Source organism: Vulpes vulpes, chromosome 9 (genome assembly GCF_048418805.1).
Source record: "Vulpes vulpes isolate BD-2025 chromosome 9, VulVul3, whole genome shotgun sequence".
NCBI classification, from domain to species: Eukaryota; Metazoa; Chordata; class Mammalia; order Carnivora; family Canidae; genus Vulpes; species Vulpes vulpes.
Genome location: NC_132788.1, coordinates 37794815 through 37816733, shown reverse-complemented (window position 1 = coordinate 37816733; position 21919 = coordinate 37794815). Strand labels below are relative to the sequence as shown.

At 39.2% G+C, this 21919-nt stretch overlaps 1 protein-coding gene across 4 annotated transcripts in view; it reads left to right on the top strand.

The window, feature by feature from the left end:
• Window positions 1-21919, top strand: part of MIPEP (mitochondrial intermediate peptidase) — a 172964-nt gene that overhangs the window by 47650 nt on the left and 103395 nt on the right. For all 4 annotated transcript variants that reach the window (XM_025996669.2, XM_072719822.1, XM_072719823.1 and 1 more), the window contains exons 11-13: window positions 18443-18596; window positions 20252-20329; window positions 20969-21173. In XM_025996669.2, the coding sequence (XP_025852454.2) occupies window positions 18443-18596; window positions 20252-20329; window positions 20969-21173 (437 nt within the window). The remainder of the gene's footprint in view (window positions 1-18442; window positions 18597-20251; window positions 20330-20968; window positions 21174-21919) is intronic.

Below are 21919 nucleotides of genomic sequence, written 5' to 3'. Positions count from 1 at the left end.
GAATGGTATAATTCTGTTTTTTATATATATATGCTCTGTATGTGTGTGTGTGTATATATATATATACCTATATTTATGTATATGTATATGTATATGCACACATGTATACATAAACCTTGATACCCAAATAGAATCAGGATATACAAGAAATGGTTAATAGTGGTTACCTGTAGATTGTGGGCATAGGGAACCAGGAGATACTATTTGAGGTTTTTGTTTTTAAACAGGGAATTTATGTTACTTTATAATACATTTTTTCTTAACTCATTTCAAATTAATATCATTTGCTTTTTAGCATTCGTAATAATTTATACAGAGTTGAAATTGTAGAATATTATATAAACATATTCTATACTTAATTTTTTTTCTCCAAGCTAAATTGTCCAAGCTAATTGAATTTTACCTGAATACCACCCATAGGTAAATCAATAAATATATGTAGGTTATGGATAGGTTAAGTTGTTGTTGTTAGCTTTACTATATTTCTTTTCTATAAACATAATTGAGTAATTTATATGTTTATTATAACCTAAGAAGATTTAATCTTAAGATTTAGATTCTTTTGGGACACCTTGTGGCTCTGTGGTTGAGTGTCTCCCTTCCACTCAAGGTGTGATCCTGGAGTCCTGAGATTGAGTCCCACATTGGGCTCCCTGTGGGAAGCCTGCTTCTCCTTCTGCCTATGTCTCTGTCTCTCATGAATAAATAAATAAATCTTTAAAAAAAAAAAAGATTTAGACTCTTTTTACTCTTTTATTTATTTTTCCCCTTTTCCTTTTTTTCATGGAGTTAAAATTCACATAATACAAAATGTACTAACTTAGCCATTTTTAAGGGCACAATTCAGAGGTATTAATTTCATTCACATTGTCGTGCAGCTCTCACCTCCGTCCGTCCCCTAATTCCTTTCATCTTGTAACTCTGAAACCCTGTACCTATTAAACACTAGCTCCACATTCTCCCCTGCTTCCAGCCCCTGGCCACCACTATTCTCCTTTCTGTCTCTATGATTTTGACCGGGTACCTTATGTAAGTGAAAGCATACAGTGTTTGTCTTTTGTGCCTGGCTTGTTTCATGTAGCAGAATGTCTTCCAGGCTCATCCCATGTTATATAGCACATTGCAGAATCTCTTTCTTTTTTGAAGCTGAATAATATCCCTCCGTGTGTGTGTTTGTGTGGTGTTTCTGTGTGTGTACACCACATTTTACTTACCATTCAGTGGTAAATGGGCACTTAGGTTGCTTCCATATTTTAGGTTTTTGTGAATAATGTTGTGAACCATGGGTATGCAGATACCTCTTAGAGAGCCTGCTTTCAATTCTTTTGGGTATATACCCAGAAATGGAATTACTGGATCATAGGATAATTCTGTTTTTAATTTTTGGAGGAACCTCCATACTATTTTCTGCAGTGGCTACACCATTTTATATTCTCCCCAAGAGTGCACAAGGGTTCCAGTTTCTCCACATTCTTACCAACATTGTTGTTCTTTTTAAAGATTTTATTTATTTATTCATGAGAGACAGAGAGAGAGAGGCAGAGACATAGGCAGAGGGAGAAGCAGGCTCCATGCAGAGAGCCCAATCTGGGACTTGATCCTAGGACTCCAGGATCACACAGAGTCAAAGGCAGACACTTAACTGCTGAGCCACGCAGGCATCCCCAACATTGTTTTATGTTATTGTTTTAAGGTCTCTCTCTCTCTTCCCTCTCTCTCTCTCTTTTTAAATGTGAGCATCTATAGCTGTAAATTTCCCCCTTAGCACCACTTTTGCTGTATCTCATAAATTTCGTAAGTTTTGGTATGTTGTGTTTTTATGGTCATTCATCTCTAATTATTTTCTAATTTCCCTTACTATTTCTTCTTTGATTCATTGGTTTTTTTAAAAGTGTGTTGTCTAATTTCTAGTTGGTGAGTTTTTCTGTTTTTTTTCATGTTACTGTTATGGTCCGAGAAGATGCTTTGTATGATATCTATTTTTTAAATCTATCGAGACCTAATTTGTGGCTTAATATATACGGTCTATCCTAAAAATATCACGTGTACACTTAGGAAGACTGTGTGTGCTGCTGCTGTTGGGTGGAGTGTTCTATTTATAGCTGTCAGGGTTAGATGATTTGTTGTGTTAAGTCCTCTGTTTCCCTATTTATCATCTATCTTGTTGTATTCATGACTGTGTGGAGTATTGAAGTCTCTGTTATTGTAGAATGTCTATTTCTCCCTGTGATTCTCTCCATTTCTGCTTCATATATTTTGATGCGGATGGGATGTCATTGTGTAAATATTTTTAATTGTTATATTTTTTAACTCTATTGAATCTTAGTTAACATATTGTGTCCTCCTATGTCTATTCTATAACCACTCCTGTTCTCTTTTGGTGACTGTTTGTATGGAATATCTCTTTACATTCTATCACTCTGAACCTGTCTTTGGATCTCAAGTTAATCCCTTTAGACAGCATAGAGTTGGATAATGTGTTTTTATCCATTCTGTTAATCTTTGTCTTCTGATTGGAGAGTTTAATCCATTTGCATTTAAAGTCCTGATAAGAAAGGATTTACTTTGATCATTGTGCTTTTTTCTTTTTCCTCTATGGCTAATAGGTTTTTATTTCTTCATTTCCTGCATTCTTATCTTTTTTTGTGTGTTCATTTGTGTTGTGGGTTTTTTTGTAATTCAATGTTTATATTCATTTGTAATTTTTTTGGAGTACATTATATAGTTATTTTCTTTGTGGTTACCATGGGGATTACGTTTAACATACAGAATTAGGGATCCCTGGGTGGCGCTAGTGGTTTAGCGCCTGCCTTTGGCCCAGGGCGCGATCCTGGAGACCCAGGATCGAATCCCATGTCGGGCTCCCGGTGCATGGAGCCTGCTTCTCCCTATGTCTCTGCCTCTCTCTCTCTCTCTCTCTCTCTCTCTCTGACTATCATAAATAATAAAATAAAAAATTAAAAAAATAACATACAGAATTATAACATTTTACTTTTATAGCAGCTTAACCTCAGTAATATACAAAAAGTGCTCCTTTACAGTTCTGTACCCACCCCTTTCAATTGTAAATGTCACAGAATTACATCTTTACACATTGAGTGCCCCAAAACATAAACCAGTAATTCCTTCAACTGCATTGGTCTCCTTGATTATATAGAAAACAAGATTTAGAGTTACTAACCAAAGCTATAGTAATACTAGATTTACATTAATAATTGTTTTTTTCTTTAATTGGTTTCTTAAATACTGTAGAAAACAGTATATTTACATACTACTGTTTTAATAACAATAGCTTTTGTGGTTGCTCATGTATTTACTGTAATTGACATTTTTATTTCTCCATATGATTTCAGTTACTGTCTAGTGTCCTTCATCTCACCTTGTAGGACTTCTTGATCATTTCTTTGCAGGGCAGGTATAGTGGTCATGAACTCCTTACCTTTTGTTTATCTGGGAATGTTTTGATTTCTCCTTCACTTCTAAAGGACAGTTTTACTAGATATAAGATTCTTGAGGGGCGCCTTGGTGGCTCAGTTGGTTGGGTGTCTGCCTTTGGCTCAGGTCATGATCCCAGGGTCCTGGGATCAAGTCCCACATCAGACTCCCTGCTCAGTGAGGAGTATGCTTCTCCCTCTCCCTCTGTCCCTCCCCCAGTGCATGCTCTCCCCAGCTCATGCTCGCTCGCTCGCTCTCTCTCTTGAATAAATAAATAAATCTTTAAAAAAGGAAAAAAGATGAATCCTTCATATTTGGCTTTTGAAAGTTTGATGATATTATGTCTTCGTTTGGGTGTCCTTGAACATATTTTTCTTGTAATTTGGTGTGCTTCTGAATGTTTATATTCATGTCTTTCTTTAAATTTGGAAAGCTTTCAGCTATTATTTCTTTCTTTTTTTAATAATAAATTTATTTTTTATTAGTGTTCAATTTGCCAACATACAGAATAACACCCAATGCTCATCCCATCAAGTGCCCCCCTCAGTGCCCGTCACCCATTCACCCCCACCCCTCACCCTCCTCCCCTTCCACCACCCCTAGTTTGTTTCCCAGAGTTAGGAGTCTTCATGTTCTGTCTCCCTTTCTGATATTTCCTACCCATTTCTTCTCGCTTCCCTTCTATTCCCTTTCACTATTATTTATATTCCCAAATGAATGAGACCATATAATGTTTGTCCTTCTCCGATTGACTTATTTCACTCAGCATAATACCCTCCAGTTCCATCCATGTTGAAGCAAATGGTGGGTATTTGTCATTTCTAATGGCTGAGTAATATTCCATTGTATACATAAACCACATCTTCTTTATCCATTCATCTTTCGATGGACACCAAGGCTCCTTTCACAGTTTGGCTATTGTGGACATTGCTGCTAGAAACATCGGGGTGCAGGTGTCCTGGCGTTTCATTGCATCTGTATCTTTGGGGTAAATCCCCAACAGTGCAGTAACTTCTTGCAGGATACATCCACAAAGGCAAATGAAACAAAAGCAAAAATGAACTATTGGGACTTCATCAAGATAAGAAGCTTTTGCACAACAAAGGATACAGTCAACAAAACTAAAAGACAACCTACAGAATGGGAGAAGATATTTGCAAATGACGTATCAGGTAAAGGGCTAGTTTCCAAAATCTATAAAGAACTTATTAAACTCAACACCAAAGAAACAAACAATCCAATCATGAAATGGGCAAAAGACATGAACAGAAATCTCACAGAGGAAGACACAGACATGGCCAACATGCACATGAGAAAATGCTTTGCATCACTTGCTATCAAGGAAATACAAATCAAAACCACAATGAGATACCACCTCACATCAGTGAGAATGGGGAAAATTAACAAGGCAGGAAACCACAAATGTTGGAGAGGATGCGGAGAAAAGGGAACCCTCTTACACTGTTGGTGGGAATGTGAAATGGTGCAGAAACTCTGGAAAACTGTGTGGAGGTTCCTCAAAGAGTTAAAAATAGACCTGCCCTACGACTCAGCTATTATTTCCTCAGATATTCTCTCTGCCCCCTTTTCTCTATTTTCTCCTGCTGGGATGCCCATAATATGTATGTTGGTCCTTTGTATGTTTTCCATTGGTCCTTAGGCTCTGTTCACTTTTCTTCAATCTTTTTCTTTCTATTCATCAGCGTCTTTAATTTTCATTTTTATTTTTTTAGTGTCACTGCTTCTTTCTTCTTTCTGTTCACATCTGCCTTTGAACACCTGCAGTCAATTTTTCATTTTAGATATTGTGCCTTTCAGCTTCAGGATTTCTTACTGGTTTCTTTTTAGCTTTTTCTCTTCCTTTATTGATATTTTTATTTTGGTCACACATTATTTCCTTGGCCTTCTCCACTTCCTTTAGTTCTTGGGCATATTTAAAGCAGTTCTTTTAAAATCTTTGTCTAATGTATCTACCATTCAGTCTTTTTCAGGGACAGAGACAGAGCTGTTGAATTATTTCTTTCCCTGAGTAGGCCATACTTTCATATTTTGTTGTATGCCTTGCGATGTTTTTATTGAACACTTCCCCAGTGTTTGCTGGTTTTTATGTTATTCTAGTTTATTGTTTTTGTGATTTTGACTGTTGTAAGCTGCTTCTGTGCTGGGGATCACTTGAGGTATAAACTTAATATTTTCCCAGATCTTTCTGAGCTTTTCTTTGGATACGTGCACTAATTTTCCTCATATATACAATTGTTTTTGAAAGTTGTTCCAGTTTATGATGTCTAGTTCCGAAAAAGGGAAAAGTAAAAAATGAAGAAGGGAAAAAAGCACGAATCCTTTACATCTGGAAGTCACTTGAGCTGAAGAGGGAGGCTTGCAACAATAGGGGGTGATACAACAATGGCTGCTGGCCTCTTTGCACCTTTAAGAGCAAAGCAGCAATCAACTGTCAGAGCACAGATCCCCAGTATTTGGGGAACAGAGTCCTTTTTGCCCACCCTAATCCCACAAGCTGTGTGTAAGCTGCTCCAGGAACAGATGCACAGCTGCCTGCCATGTGGCTGTGGATGGGGATAGGTAGGCACTACTGTATTACTGTATTAAGAGCTAAAACTGACCACAGTTTACACTCCAGGCCTTCCCCTGGAAGCTGAATGTCTTCAAAATACCCCAGAGTTCCAAAACAGTTTCATCAGACAGATTGTACCAATACAGTTTTCTAAGTGGGGAGACAGACTACTGATGCTTCCTTCTTGGAATCTTCCCAGAATCCTTTATTTTTTTGTTTTGTTTTTATATTTATTTTTATTATCTGGCCATTAAAAAGTGAATTATTTTTATTTTTTATTTTATTTTTTCTTTTTGTATGTTTTTTATTGGAGTTTGATTTGCCAACATATAGCATAACACCCAGTGCGCATCCTGTCAAGTGCCCCCCTCAGTGCCCATCACCCAGTCACCCCATCCCCCTGCCCACTTCCCTTTCCACTACCCCTTGTTCGTTACCCAGAGTTAGGAGTCTCATGTTCTGTCATCCTCACTGATATTCCCACTCATTTTCTCTCCTTTCCCTTTTATTCCCTTTCACAAATTTTTATATTCCCCAAATGAATGAGACCATATAATGTTTGTCCTTTGATTGACTTACTTCACTCAGCATAATACCCTCCAGTTCCATCCATGTCGAAGCAAATGGTGGGTATTTGTCATTTCTAATGGTTGAGTAATATTCCATTGCATATATATAGACCACATCTTCTTTATCCATTCATCTTTTGATGGACACCGAGGTTCCTTCCACAGTTTGACTATTGTGGACATTGTTGCTATAAACATTGGGGTGCAGGTGTCCTGCCGTTTCACTGCAACTGTACCTTTGGGGTAAATCCTCAGCAGTGCAATTGCTGGGTCGTAGGGCAGATCTATTTTTAACTCTTTGAGGAACCTCCACACAGTTTTCCAGAGTGGCTGTACCAGTTCACATTCCCACCAACGGTGCAAGAGGGTTCCCTTTCTCCACATCCTCTCCAACATTTGTTGTTTCCCGTCTTGTTAATTTTAACCATTCTCACTGGTGTGAGGTGGTATCTCATTGTGGTTTTGATTTGTATTTCCCTGATGGCAGGTGATGTGGAGCATTTTCTCATGTGCTTATTGGCTATGTGTATGTTTTCTTTGGTGAAATTTCTGTTCATGTCTTTTGCCCATTTCATGATTGGATTGTTTGTTTCTTTGCTGTTGAGTTTAATAAGTTCTTTATAGATCTTGGAAACTAGCTCTTTATCTGATAGGTCATTTGCAAATATCTTCTCCCATTCTGTAGGTCGTCTTTTAGTTTTGTTGACGTTTCTTTTGCTGTGCAGAAGCTTCTGATTTGATGAAGTCCCAATAACTCATTTTTGCTTTTGTTTCTCTTGACTTCATGGATGTATCTTGCAAGAAGTTGCTGTGGCCAAGTTCAAACAGGGTGTTGCCTGTGTTCTACTCTAGAATTCTGTTGGATTCCTGTCTCATATTTAGATCTTTCATCCATTTTGAGTTTATCTTTGTGTCTGGTGTAAGAGAATGGTCTAGTTTCATTCTTCTGCATGTGGCTGTCCAATTTTCCCAGCACCATTTATTGAAGGGATTGTCCTTTTTCCAGGAGATGATAGTCTTTCCTGTTTTGTCAAATATTATTTGGCCATAGAGTTGAGGGCCCATATCTGGGTTCTCTATTCTGTTTCATTGATCTATGTGTCTGTTTTTGTGCCAGTACCATACTGTCTTGATGATCACAGCTTTGTAGTACAACTTGAAATCTGGCATTGTGATGCTCCCGGCTCTGGTTTTCTTTTTCAATATTCCCCTGTCTATTCAGGGTCTTTTCTGATTCCACACAAATCTTAAGATGATTTATTCCAACTCTCTGAAGAACTTCTATGGTATTTTGATAGGGATTGTATTGAATGTGTAAATTGTTGTGGGTAGCGTTGACATTTTCACAATATTTATTCTTCCAATCTATGAGCATGGAATATTTTTCCATCTCTTTGTGTCTTCCTCAAGTTCTTTCAGAAGTGTTCTGTAGTTTTTAGGGTATAGATCCTTTACCTCTTTGGTTAGGTTTATTCCTAGATATCTTATGCTTTTGGGTGCAATTGTAAATGAGATTGACTCCTTAATTTCTCTTTCTTCAGTTTCATTGTTAGTGTATAGAAATGCCACTGATATCTGGACATTGATTTTGTATCCTGCCATACTGCTGAATTGCTCTATGAGTTCTAGCAATCTTGGTGTGGAGTCTTTGGGGTTTTCTATGTACAGTGTTACATCATCTGCAAAGAGGGAGAGTTTGACTTCTCTGCCAATTTGAATGCCTTTTATTTCTTTTTGTTGTCTGATTGCTGAGGCTAGGACTTCTAGTAGTATGTTGAATAGCAGTGGTGAGAGTGGACATCCCTGTTGTGTTCCTGATCTTAGAGGGAAGGCTTCCCGTGTTTCCCCATTGAGAATGATATTTGCTGTGGGCTTTTCGTAAATGGCTTTTAAGATGCTGAGGAATGTTCCCTCTATCCCTACACTCTGAAGAGTTTTGGTCAGGAATGGATGCTGTATTTTGTCAAATGCTTTCTCTGTATCTATTGAGAGGATCATATGGTTCTTGTTTTTTCTGTTGTTGAAATGATCTATCACCTTGATTGCTTTACTAGTGTTGAACCAGCCTTGCATCCCAGGGATAAATCCCACTTGGTCATGGTGAATAATCTTCTTAATGTACTATTGGATCCTATTGGCTAGTATCTTGTTGAGAATTGTTGCATCTGTGTTCATCAGGGATATTGGTCTATAATTCTTTTTGGTGGGGTCTTTAGTTTTGGAATTAAGGTGATGCTGGCCTCAGAAAACAAATTTGGAAGTATTCCATCCCTTTCTGTCTTTCGGAACAGCTTTAGTAGAGTAGTTATTGTTTCTTCTTTAAATGTTTGATAGAATTCCCCTGGGAAGCCATCTGGCCCTGAGCTTTTGTGTCTTGGGAGGTTTTTGATGACTGCTTCAATTTCCTCCCTGGTTATTGGCCTGTTCAGGTTTTCTATTTCTTCCTGTTCCAGTTTTGGTAGTTTGTGGTTTTCTAGAAATGTGTCCATTTCTTCTAGATTGCCTAATTTATTGGCATATAGCTGCATAATATGTTTTTTAAAATTGTTTGTATTTCCTTGGTATTGATTGTGATCTCTCCTTTTTCATTCATGATTTTATTAATTTGAGTCTTTTTTCTTTTGTTTTTAATAAGGCTGGCTAATGGTTTATCTATCTTATTAATTCTTCCAGAGAACCCACTCCTGGTTTTGTTGATCTGTTCCACAGTTCTTTTGGTCTCTATTTCATTGAGTTCTGCTTGAATCTTTATTAATTCTCTTCTTCTGTTTGGTGTAGGTTTTATTTGCTGTTCTTTCTCCAGTTCCTTTAGGTGTGAGGTTAGCTTGTGTATTTGAGTTTTTTTCTAATTTTTTGAGGGATGCTTGTATTGTGATGTATATCCCTCTTAGGACTGCTTTTGCTGTATCCCAAAGATTTTGAACTGTTGTATCTTCATTCTCATTAGTTTCCATGAATTTTTTTAATTCTTCTCTAATTTCCTGGTTGACCCATTCATCTTTTAGCAGGATGCTCTTTAACCTCCACGTGTTGAGTTTCTTCCAAATTTCTTCTTGTGATTACATTCATGTTTCAAAGCATTATGGTCTGAAAATATGCAGGGGACAATCCCAATCTTTTGGTATTGGTTGAGACCTGAGTTGTGACCCAGTATATGGTCTATTCTGGAGAAAGTTCCTTGTGCACTTGAGAAGAATGTATATTCAGTTGCATTTGGATGTAAAATTCTGTAAATATCTGTGAAAGCCATCTGGTCCAGTGTATCATTTAAAACTTTTGTTTCTTTGGAGATGTTGTGCCTAGAATATCTGTCATTTGCAGAAAGTGCCGTGTTGTAGTCTCCCAGTATTAGTGTATAGTTGTTTAAGTATGTCTTTACTTTGGTTATTAATTGGTTGATATACTTGGCAGCTCCCACATTAGGGGCATAAATATTAGGGGCATAAATATGTGATTTTTTTTTTAATTTTTTTAAAAGATTTTATTTATTTATTCATGAGACACAGGCAGAGGGAGAAGCAGGCTTCATGCAGGGAGCCTGACGTGGGACTCAATCTGGGTCTCCAGGATCATGCCCAGGGCCGAGAGCAGGCCCCAAACCCTAAACCGCTGAGCGTCCCGGGCTGCCCTCATCTCATATTTTTTAAGGTGGGAACAGGAAGCTCAGTGAGGTTAACTAATTTGCCCAAGATCAAGTTAGTAAGGGGCAGAGATGTGATTCAATTCCAGGATTACGTCAAGCTAGAGCATAGGGGCCTAACCCCTAGGTGATGTGAAGCAGTGGAGTGGTGCTGATAGCTTTAGAGAGGATGGTTTACAGCGCCCTTTGGGATCTGGACTGGGCTTAGGGCTCCGTATGGAACTCCAAGCAACAGTGCCCTCGCACCTCTGACCATTCCAAGTGCTATCAACTTCTCTTCACACCCTCCCAGTCCTCAGAGCCCCAGGTCCCCCTTTCTTTGGTTGACCCTCTTCCTTGGTTGCTTCCTGGTCATCTTTCAAGTCCCAGTTTAGACAGCACTTTGCAGGTTCAGAGAAAATGGTGCCCTTCCAGGAGACTTCCATAGCAGTCTGTACTCCCCAGGTTTTAGCTGAATACCTGTTTTGTTTTGTTTTCTATTTTCGTTGTTTTCTGATAGTTTTTCCACGACCCCCATGTCCTTCGCTGTGATATCCTTGTACCTTTCACATGGCTTCAGTACCTGGTCTCCACTCTGTGACAAGTAGTAGCATTAGCCGGCTTTGCTGTCTCCAGAGCTTAGCACATAGTGCCCGGCCTCTCCAGTGACTGTTAGGTCCTCTTGTTGGATAGATCCTTTAAGTATATTATAGTGTCCTTTTTCATCTCTTATTACAGCCTTTGGGATAAACTTTAGTTTATCTGATATGAGGATTGCTACCCCTGCAATATATACCTATTCAGTCCCTGTTTTTGTGGATTATTTCTTTGGGCTTCCTCTTTCTTTTACAGGGTCCCCCTTAATATTTCTTGCAGAGCTGGTTTGGTGGTCTCAGATTCTTTCAGTTTCTGCCAATCTTGAAAGCTCTTTATCTCTTCTATTCTGAATGAGAGCCTCGCTGAATAAAGTATTCTTGGCTGCATGTTCTTCTCATTTAGTACCCTGAATATATCCTGTCAGCCCCCTCTGGCCTCCCAGGTCTCTGTGGAGAGGTCTGCTGTTTAATCTAATATTTCTCCCCATACAAATTAGGGATCTCTTGTCTCTTGCTGCTTTAAGGATCTTCTCTTTATCTTTGGAATTTGCAAGTTTCACTATTAAATGTTGAGGTATTGAATGGTTTTTATTGATTTTAGGGGGATCTTCTCTATCTCCTAGATGTGAATGCCTGTTTCCCTCCCCAAATTAGGAAGTTCTCAGCTATGATTTGTTCAAATATGCTTTCTGGTCCTCTGTCCTTCTCGGTGTCCTCTGGAACCCCAATTAAATGTAGATTTTTCCTTCTGAGGCTGTCATTTATTTCCCTTAACCTTTCCTCATGGTCTTTTAATTGGTTTTCTATTTTTTACTCAGCTTCCTTCCTTGCCATCAACTTGTCTTCTGTGTCACTCACTCTTTCTTCTACCTCATTAATCCTCATCATCATTAGGACCTCCAGTTTGGATTGCATCTCATTTAACTGATTTTTAATTTTGGCCTGATTAGATCTAAATTCTGCAGTCATGAAGTCTCCTGAATCCTTTATGCTTTTTCCAGAGCCACCAGTAGCTTTATAATTGTGCTTCTGAATTGCCTTTCTGACATCAAATTGTAATCCAAATTCTGTAGCCGTGGCAGAGAGTACTGTTTCTGATTCTTTGTTTTGTGGTGAGTTCTTCTTTCTAGTCATTTTGCTCAGTGCAGAGTGTCTATGAGCAGGCTGCATCAAGAGTATCAACTATGACCTAAGTAAACTTTACCCTAGATGATTCTGCCGAGGTCAGAGACCAGAAATTGAAACCAAAGATCAGAATGAAATAAAACAAAAGGACCACTAAAGTGAAAAACAAATTTTAAAACAAAGTAGTAAAAAATAAAAGGCCAACAATCCTAAAGAAGAAGAGGAAAATAAGAAGAAGAAAGTGGGGGGACTGGGAGATGGTGGTGGTGAAGAAGTTGTAGTGGAGGGAGAATGTAGTCTACCTGAGGGGTTCTAGAGTGTGATCCTCTTGTTTCTGAGTATATTAAGTTCTGTGTATTCAAAGATGCTCAATTCCCAATTTATATAAACCAGAAATACTTGTAGAGAGCTCCAACATTGACCATCAAAACATAAATGAGATAAAAGAGGGGGGCCAAATGGGAATGAAGAATCTCACAGAGTGAACCAGCATGGTATACCACTTGGTTCTGGGTGCATACTGGTCATGTTTTAGAAGGTATTAACTTCTGCCATTGTAGAACAAAATGAGGCAGAGAAAAAACAAAAACCACAAAACAAAAGAAAGCATGTCTTGTATATCTCCCAAAATTCACTTGAGTATGTTGAAGGGAATCTTGAAGTGGAAAATATATCTAAGACCTGTAATTGTACAAATATGAAAGTCAAAAAGGAAGAATCTTAAAAATGGAGAGGTGGTAAAATATTGTAGTTAAGGTGGGAAAAGAGAAAAAAAATTAGAAATTTACAGTCTGAAACGAGTTGTACTCAAAAAAGGTAGAAAAAAGAGGAGGAGTACCCTCTGGTTCCATATACTGTAAATCCCTCTACTTCCCCTGCAGCTTTCCAGCGCTGCTTGGTTAGGAACTTGCTCTTCCCCTGTCCTTCCAGCTGGTCCTCTGGGGGAGGGGCCTGCCGTTATGATTCTCAGGTGTGTGCACCTGGGCGAGTGCCCTGCCCCCTGCCAGGTGCCTGGCTCATTGGGAGCTGTTTACCCCGAGAGGTCCCTGTTCCCTGGCGGCCCCGACCCTCCCAGACACAGGGTGACACCAGGAGGGACACCACCACTGGCGGCAGCCAGCTCTCCAGCCCTGGAGTCAGCTCCCACAGTAACTACGGCAGCATCTAGTCTGCACTGGCCTGGATGCTCCGGGGGTGGGCATCGCTGATCAGCGCAGCTTGGGGGCGCCAGGTGGCAGGAGATTCCTCATTGTCCTGTGCTGGGGAGGGGGGTGCGCAGGATCTTGGGCTGTGTCCCCTGGCGCCCTGGGCTCCGGGGCCTGCGCCTCTGGAATCGCGCTCTCGGGGCTGCACAGCCCCCTCCGCGTGGAGCCACCCCTGAGCTGCTCCCGAGGCCCCATCCGGCTGCTCTCCAGCCCTTTACCTCACTGCCCCGCGGGGTGTGGCGCACTCTCCCCGGGCGCCCCTCCTCTGTTAGTGACCCCGGGAACCTGGGGGCTCCACTGCCCCTCTTGGGATCCTGCCCGAGTTCCCTGCGTGCACCTTTCTCTCCGGGAAGAATCTGGTGCTGATTTTTAAAGTTCCCGCTTCTCCGGGGCGGGGCTCTCCTGTCACAGAGGCTCCTAGCGCCCCCCCCCCCCATTTGATTCATTGTTGTTGTTTTTTTCCGCCTTCCTACCTTGTTAGAAGCGAAAACCCTTCTCTCTGTAACATTCCAGTTCTCTCTTTAAATCTCAGGTCAGATTTGTAGGTTTTCAGGATTGTTTGAAAGTTATCTAGGTAAGTTGGTGGGGCCAGGTTCTTGGAGACCCTGCTCCTCTGCCATCCTGCCCCATTCTCTGTTGTGTAGTTTCTGAAGAGAATGCAGATATACTTTTTATTCTTGCTCCTCTATAGGTAAGGTGATTATTCCGCCCTCCTCCATCTTCTTTGGGGATTTTTTCCTTGTCTTTGATTTTTTTGCAGTTGAAATATGATATTCCTAAATGTGTGTGTTTCTTTTAAAGATTTTATTTATTCATGAGAGACACAGAGAGAGAGAGAGTCAGAGACACAGGCAGAGGGAGAGGCAGGCTTCCTGCAAGGAACCTGATGTAGGACTCAATCCAAGGACCCCAGGATCATGACCTGAGCAGAAGGCAGGTGCTCAACCACTGAACCACCCAGGTGCACCCCCCTCCTCCAAATATGTTTTTTGTCCTGCTTGGTGTTCGCCCTTCATTTGGAAAGTTTTCAGCCATTAAGACTTCAAATATTTCTTCTGTTCCTTTTTTCTGTGTTCTCCTGTAATTCCCATTACATGTACATTACATTTTTTGTAATTATCCCACAATTCTTTGGGTCTTCTCTTCTGTCTTTTTCATTCTTTTTTTTTCTTTACATCATATTCTTAGAAGTTTTTATTGACATTTCTTCAGGCTCACTGAGTGTTTCCTTGGTCATGCCCAGTCTACTGATGAGCATTTTCTTTTATTCTTTTTTAGAGTGTCCATATCTTTGTTTATATTACCCATGAATCTTGTGAATTTCCTTATAGAACCCTTAGCATGCTAATCATAGTTGTTCTGAATTCTCAATCTGGTTATTCTAACACCTCCGACAAACCTGAATTTAGTTCTAGTGCTTGTTCTGTTTCTTCAGACTGTGCTCTTTTATCATGACTTGAAATTGTTTGGTGAAAGTTGAACTTCAGTTAGTTAGACTCTGTTTACTTTTGCTGTAACTGTGGTATTGGAGGCTAAACATATTTTTCCCTTTTTCTTTTTTCTTTCTTTCTTTCTTTCTTTCTTTCTTTCTTTCTTTCTTTCTTTCTTTCTTTCTTTCTTTATCTCTGATGTGTTTGGGTTTCTCTGGAGACTTCTACTTAAATAATATCTGAGATGTGCAGTTTTTCAACTGTATCTCCTGTTATATTTTATAGGGTCTCTATTGCTGTGGTGGTGAGGGTGGGGTGGGTGGGATGCATTCTAAAGTTCTGTGATTAAGTCTCAGACTGGTACGAAGCCTGTGCCCTCAGCTCTGACTTCTGCAAGTGCTTTTCAGTTCCCCTTCCATGTTTGGATGAGACGGCGACTGGGTTGGATATTTCTTTTCTCCTAGGTAAATTATGCTCTGGTAAGGTAGTTTCTTTTGAGGGCAGCCTTGTTAGGAATAACAGAATTCTTTGGTGTATTTCAAAGGGCTTGTTTCCCACCCCATCCCCCCACCCCCTGCTGGAAGCATTGCGAGAATTTTTCTCCATCTTTACTATGAGAACCTAGTAGGGCTATTGGAAAGAAAACTCATGAAAAGTGTGGGAATCCCCCCTAAACTGGGCCTCCCTAGAGTTTTTAACTCTCAGATTTGTCCACACTGAGGCTCCCGCAATTTATCAATTTTAGTTTAAATTTTCCTACCTTAATGTTTGTCTACACTGGAGAGTTCTATGAATTGTGATTCTTGTATGCCTGCTTGTCTGTATATTTTTTGGAGCAGCATTTTGCTCTGTGACCTCAATTTTATGCTGGATACAAGAAGAGTTGGTGATTTTTAGTTGACTGTTTTACTTGTTGGTAGGATAGAAAAATACCTTCCAGGCTCCTTACATGTCAGGACACCAAAGCCTCCATTATTTCCTGTTCTTACAATACATTTTCTCCCCCATTTCCATCATGTCCCTTTCTTTCCATGCCCTAGCAGCTCCGACTTTTCTTCTCTGTCTTCCTTTTCATCTCTTCATCTGGAAGATCTGTTGACCCTCTTCTCAGGCTGCATCACCCTTCCCGGTGATGCTTCTCCCTCAACAGTTAACTAACACCTGAGCAGTAAAGCCTCTGACTTAATATCCTGAGTGTCTGACACCTTATGGGCACTTCACAGTCAGTGTCTCCAGAATTGAATTTATTTTCTGTGATTCCTCTGCCCTTCTCCCACAACTGCACCCCACCCTCCCTTCCTCTCCCACAAACATACCCACCCGCCTTTCTTTCTTTTTTCCTGTTTAGTGCTCTGATCAAATGACTCTGCCATCCCATGTACCTGGCTCAAGCCAGAAACCTATGTGTTATTCTAGACCATTCTTTCTCACTCACATAGTCCCAAAACATTTTCATCTCAAAGAAAAACAAATTCATATCTGCCTCCTCTTCCTTGACCCTACCTGCTTTTGCTTAGGTTCAGACCCTAGTTTACTGTCTGCGCTCCTCACCTCTCCTGCATTCCTCCCTCCACTGTCAACTTCGCAGTGTTCCAGAAATCATCAGACTGCTTCTCTGTTGCCTAAAAAAGTAGTCTTCCATGTCTCCCAATCTGTAAGCAATTCACTGAGAGTGTGGACATACTGCATTAGAAATTTTGTTTAGATTTATTTTCATTTCAACTTGTAAAAATGTATCCTTCATTTTGTTTTGATTTTAGTGTATGTGCTGCCAAAGCGAGCACTTTTTTTTTGTTTTGAAATGTAGAACAATAGCACATGCATATAATTTATTAATATACATATATTAAGGTTGAATACGTAAAAATTATTTTAAGAATTGGGGTACATAATCAAAAAGTTGAGAGACCATGTGCCTACAATGTGAAGTCCTAATCCCTCAGTTTATGTTCTCTGAATCCTGCCCATGTGTGTCCAGACTCCCCTGCCTCTCTTTTCCTGTTTATCCCCATATCAACTCACTCATGTTTAGGCACTGGTTTAGAAGTTACCAGGCTGTTTCCTGACTTCACACTGTTGCTTCTCCCTAGAATTGTCCTTATTCATTGTCTCCACCCCTCCCAGCAGACTCCTGGTCCTGAGTTTCTTTCTGTGACCCCTTCCTATTCCTACCTTCTCTTCCACAAGTGAAGTCATCATACCCCCTTGCTGGCCCTCCGTCTGTGTCCTTCACTGAGTCCTCTGATGGTGTCTCTAGCACCACTCTGCTGCTACCCCACGTTTGGGAGACCATAGTAGTCTGTCCACCTCTCTGCCTCCTTTACAGTGAGCTCCAGAGAGACAGACACTCTCCTTATTCCCTAGCTCCAAAAACCGGCGGACTCTTGACAGCCTGCACAAGTATGTGAATCAAGTGACCAAGGACACTGAACTGCTGATATATCTTTCGCCAGTGAGATCCTTTTTATGAAAAATTGATCAGGAACTAAGTTGTAAATTTGTGGATTTCTAGAGTCAAAATTTCTTTTTTTTTGTTTTAATTTTATTTATCTATTCATAAGAGATAGAGAGAGAAAGGCAGAGACATAGGCCGAGAGAGAAGCAGGCTCCATGCAGGGAGCCCAATGCAGGACTCGGTCCTCGGACTCCAGGATCACACCCTGGGCCAAAGGCAGGCACCCAACCACTGAGCCACCCAGGCATCTCCAAAATTTCTTTTATGGTATAATTTATACATGCTTACTACATCCAATCATTCACTTAGTAATAAGCATACATTTGTATATGTTTTACATGAAGGTTTATATATATTTTGTTTTGATTTTAGTTGATTTTTTATTGAAGTATAGTTGACACACAATGTGATGATAGTTTCAGGTGTACAATATAGTGATTCAACAAGTGTATACGTAATGCTAAGCTATCTTCTGTCACCACAAGTATATATTTTGTTAATTCCAGAGACTAGAAATAGAATAAGCTATTCTATTTCTATTATTCTAGAGCCATTCTTTCTAGCTGTGGTCATAAAATTTGGCCTGACCTAATTACCCAAAAGTGAGCACTCACATCATATATTCTGGATGTGCTTTGGCTTATGTTGGAAGAGGACATAAAAAGTCATAGTTGAGTGAAGAATAATTAACCTTGCCAGTACATTATGCTTCATTTAAGGTATAGAACTATAAAACAGGTAAATTAAGATCTGATTGTTTATGTTAGAGACTTTTTCCATTAACAAGTGTTTTACTAGAGATAGAATTTAAATTCACTAAAGATAGTGAATTTATTTACTAGATTCTAATCTAGTAATTCTAATTCTAATTCTAGAGATAGAATTTAAATTCACTAAAGATAGTGAATTAATTTACTAGAGATAGAATTAAATTCACTATGCCTCAGGACTTGAGTTTGTTATTTATGTGATAGAAGTTGTAATTTTTTAGAATAGAATATATTTCATATTTCATTATAGCTCACACTGGTTAGATTCTGTCTGTAGGTATGCATAAAGGAATGTGTGTAGTGTGGGTAATTGAGCTGGATTGCCTAATTAAGTCAGTGCAAGTAAATAGTAGTAGTCTGTCCACCTCTCTGCCTCCTGAAAAGAATGAAGTTTAGGGAATGGTATGTCTACCTAAATTACTCATTACTAATAGTACTCTTGCTTCTAAGAAGTACTACTTACTACTCTTACTACTAAGAATAATTAGACTGCCTTTCTTCTGAAAGTTCCTTGCAAGATAGAGAGATGTACTTTTTTGTTTTCAATTCTTTTTTTAGCAACCATGATCCTGAATTTTAAATGAAGAAGTTAAAGGAGTTAACTGGATTTACCTGAAGAAGCTGAAGTAAACAAAAATGCTATTAAACCTCTTCTCTTTCTTTTAGGTATAATATTGAACCCAGTTTATATTGCCCATTTTTCTCTCTTGGAGCATGCATGGAAGGCCTAAATATTTTGTTTACCAAACTATTAGGAATTACGTTATATGCAGAGCAGCCTGCAAAAGGAGAGGTATGGTGTGAAGATGTTCGCAAACTGGTAAGTATCCAGTTGGTGTAGAGTTACACCACATCATCTCTTGGGTTCAGTAATTGAGTTAACAGCAGTTTCATCTTCAAGTTAGCTCTACCCTGATGGAGTGTGTCTCACCTTATTTCTGTTTCATGAAAAATCCAGGTCACTGCTTCTGACTTAGGACACTGTTTAAAAAAACATTTTTCTCTAAAATCAGTTGTTGCCCTAAGTTGATAGAAACATATAATAGTGAATTCTCTGAAAAATTTTTTTCAGGACTTGATAAAAAGTTGAGTCTTTGTATGTGGACAAATTCTAGTTAAAGGGAAATTTGTCATTACTCTTCATATTCCTGCAGTGCTCAGTGTCCCTTTTGGTTAATTTCAGAGTCCTTTGTGTCTAACCTTTCCTTTTTTTTTTTTTTTAAACCCTCTTCCCATCTTGTGGAAGATGGAACTTATTTGCATAATATATTGATTTATATCCCATGTTCTGATGTGACTTAAAGCTTGATGTCCACCTTTCTCCTACTAGGGCCCACTTTATTTGAGATGTGACTGTTTATTTTTTCCTGGTAAGATTATGAGGGTTTATGGACTTGTTTGTGTATCACAAAGGCTCTGTGTAGTTGTTACGCTGTTTTACTTTCTGCCTATATGCGTACTACACTGTACTCTGTTCCAGTATTTCAAGAAAAGAAAGCTGTCTCATGGCCTTCTGGCTGTGTTCTGTGAGAGTGGAATAGGCGTGGTGGTAGAATTGAAAGGATAGAGTAGGAGCACACTTTATAACTGCACTAATTACCTGATTATCTGTGTACCTCACAAAGTGGTGGAGCCTGATAAAGTGCAGAGATACAATGAAAGAAAACTTGGCAAAAGTGAAAGGATGACAATGCAAGTAATGAAAATGTTGCTTCATTACAGGGTGTGAGCCCACCCAGCTTCCCCCAGTGTGGGGTGTAGGCCTCACTTGGACAGCAGTTATTTGCCAGTTTTATTCATTGCTAATATCCGAATGCCTTTATAAATTTCAAACACCTACTCGGTGCTTAAGAGGTATTTGTTGAATTAATGAATATATGCCTGTACGAAGTTGTAATGCACAAAGCTTAGGTTCTCTGTGGCAGATTGCTTGAGTTGTGACAAGAGAAAGGAGGCAAGCCAAAGGCTATCTGTTGAGATCTCCACAAGCCATTCGTCTTCTATAGGCCCAATTTGAGGGAAGGGCATAAATAAAATTACTTATCTTCAGCTGAAGCGAGAAGTAACCTTTTGTTGTATCTGAATTCAAGGGTTCGCATTTTGAGGCATATGTCTACACTGTAAGATTTAGATCTAGAATGGTTTAGCTAGCGCCTCTTCCCAAGTGTCTGGGGAGGTTTCAATGTGAACAGTCTGAAGAGGTGTGTTTGGTCGTGGTTATCTTGGGGCACTAGCGTTTGGGATGAAGGGCTCAAACAAGGAGGGTTTCCTCTCCTGGGAAGAATCCCCAAATCAAAATCCTCTGAGAGGGGAAAATAGAATGTGTCTCTAGATAATGTGGGATGGAGAAAGTAATAAAATATCTCTACTTACAGCTATGGATGTTTTATATATAGATTCTTGTTAGTGATGTTTTTCTACTTTTAGAGTTTCTGGTGGCTTCATTCCCCATTAAACGTATTTTTTTTTTTCCAGGCTGTGGTTCATGAATCTGAAGGATTGTTGGGGTACATTTACTGTGATTTCTTTCAGCGAGCAGACAAACCACATCAGGTGATGCTTTATGTGACTTTCTTTATGTGACTCAGTGTTTCCAAGGCTCAGTTTCAGTTTCTCCATCTGGATAATGAGAGAGCTGCCTTATGGGTTATTGTGAAGAATAAGTGATACAATGCATGTGAATCTCAGCCTGTTAGCGAAAGCTACTCCAAAATCCTTCCTTTGCTATGGTTCAGAGTTCGTCACTTCTGAGCAATGAAGATAATTAGGTATGAGAAGTGTCTCCCTGTTTATAGCCTGACACATAGAAGGGGTTCAGTAAGCATTAGTATCCCTACCCCCAGTGGTTCGGTGTCTGTGCCCTTCCCACTTGCTTGTGTACAGTTGAGTGTGTGGATCTAAGGTCTTTGATGACTGTGTTTCCAGCATCAGGTATAACATCTCCTCAATACATATTTTTGGAGTGAATGAATGAATGAATGAATGAATGAATCAACACAAGCTTAAGGTAAAAACTTAAAATTTTAACAAAATAAAAAATGTTAGGAAAAAGTACCTGTGACTAAATAGAAGAGTAGGACTAAGGTAAATTTGAACTGAGACATCTTGGTGCAATTTTATATTCATTAAAACTATTTTATTCTTCAGATTACCTAATACTTTCTTCTCTGTTTTTTTTTCTGACCCTTCAAGGATTGCCATTTTACAATCCGTGGAGGCAGATTAAAGGAAGATGGAGACTATCAGCTCCCAGTCGTAGTTCTTATGCTGAATCTTCCCCATTCCTCAAGGAATTCACCAACTTTATTAACTCCTGGAATGATGGAAAATCTTTTCCATGAAATGGGACATGCCATGCATTCTATGCTGGGACGAACTCGTTACCAACACGTCACTGGTGAGCCATTAAGAGGGCGCTTCTGTTTAACAACCATCTTTTAAAAACATGTGTTTTATTTTAAATTGGGAAAAAAAAGCTCTTTATTTAGAAAATTTGATCATTTCATATTGTCAGGTGGTCGTTTCTTGCAGGTTGCCTCATCTCATCCTTCTACTTGTTATGCAACCTGTTCATCTTACATTTTTCTCCTTCTTCGCTAATAGTTCTGACTGAGGACTATCTCAGTTGTCTTCTGAATTTTCACTTTTACATTTTATCTTTTTTTTATGGAATTGAAGTTTTTGGCTATGTCTGTGTGAATAAATATGTGTTTCCTTAGTACCTAGAACAGAGTAAGTGAAAGAATGTTGCTTCTTTTTCTCCAGAATCAGTTAGAATACATATTAAATCATACTTAAAAAAAAAAAAAAAGATACTTCCTATGCTTTCCCCCTGTGTAATATGGCATTCTTTCAGCTGGTATGTGACCATGTTTGATGATATTATATGTAGGCTTTCCTCTTAGTTGTTTCATCTCTAAGTCTTAAGCTCCCTATCCCAATTGGTCAGCTTTAGATCATCTGCTAAATTGCTGTCATTCAGTATTTATTAACTAACTTTGTATACCCAGTATTTGGGGGGAGAAGAAGATATTTGAAAAGACTGTAGATTAGCTGGACAGAATCATAAAATGTTACCAGAAAGTTCTTACAGGATTTTGCTTTAAGTCATTTTAAGTTTAAAATATTGTTTTTTGGCATTGA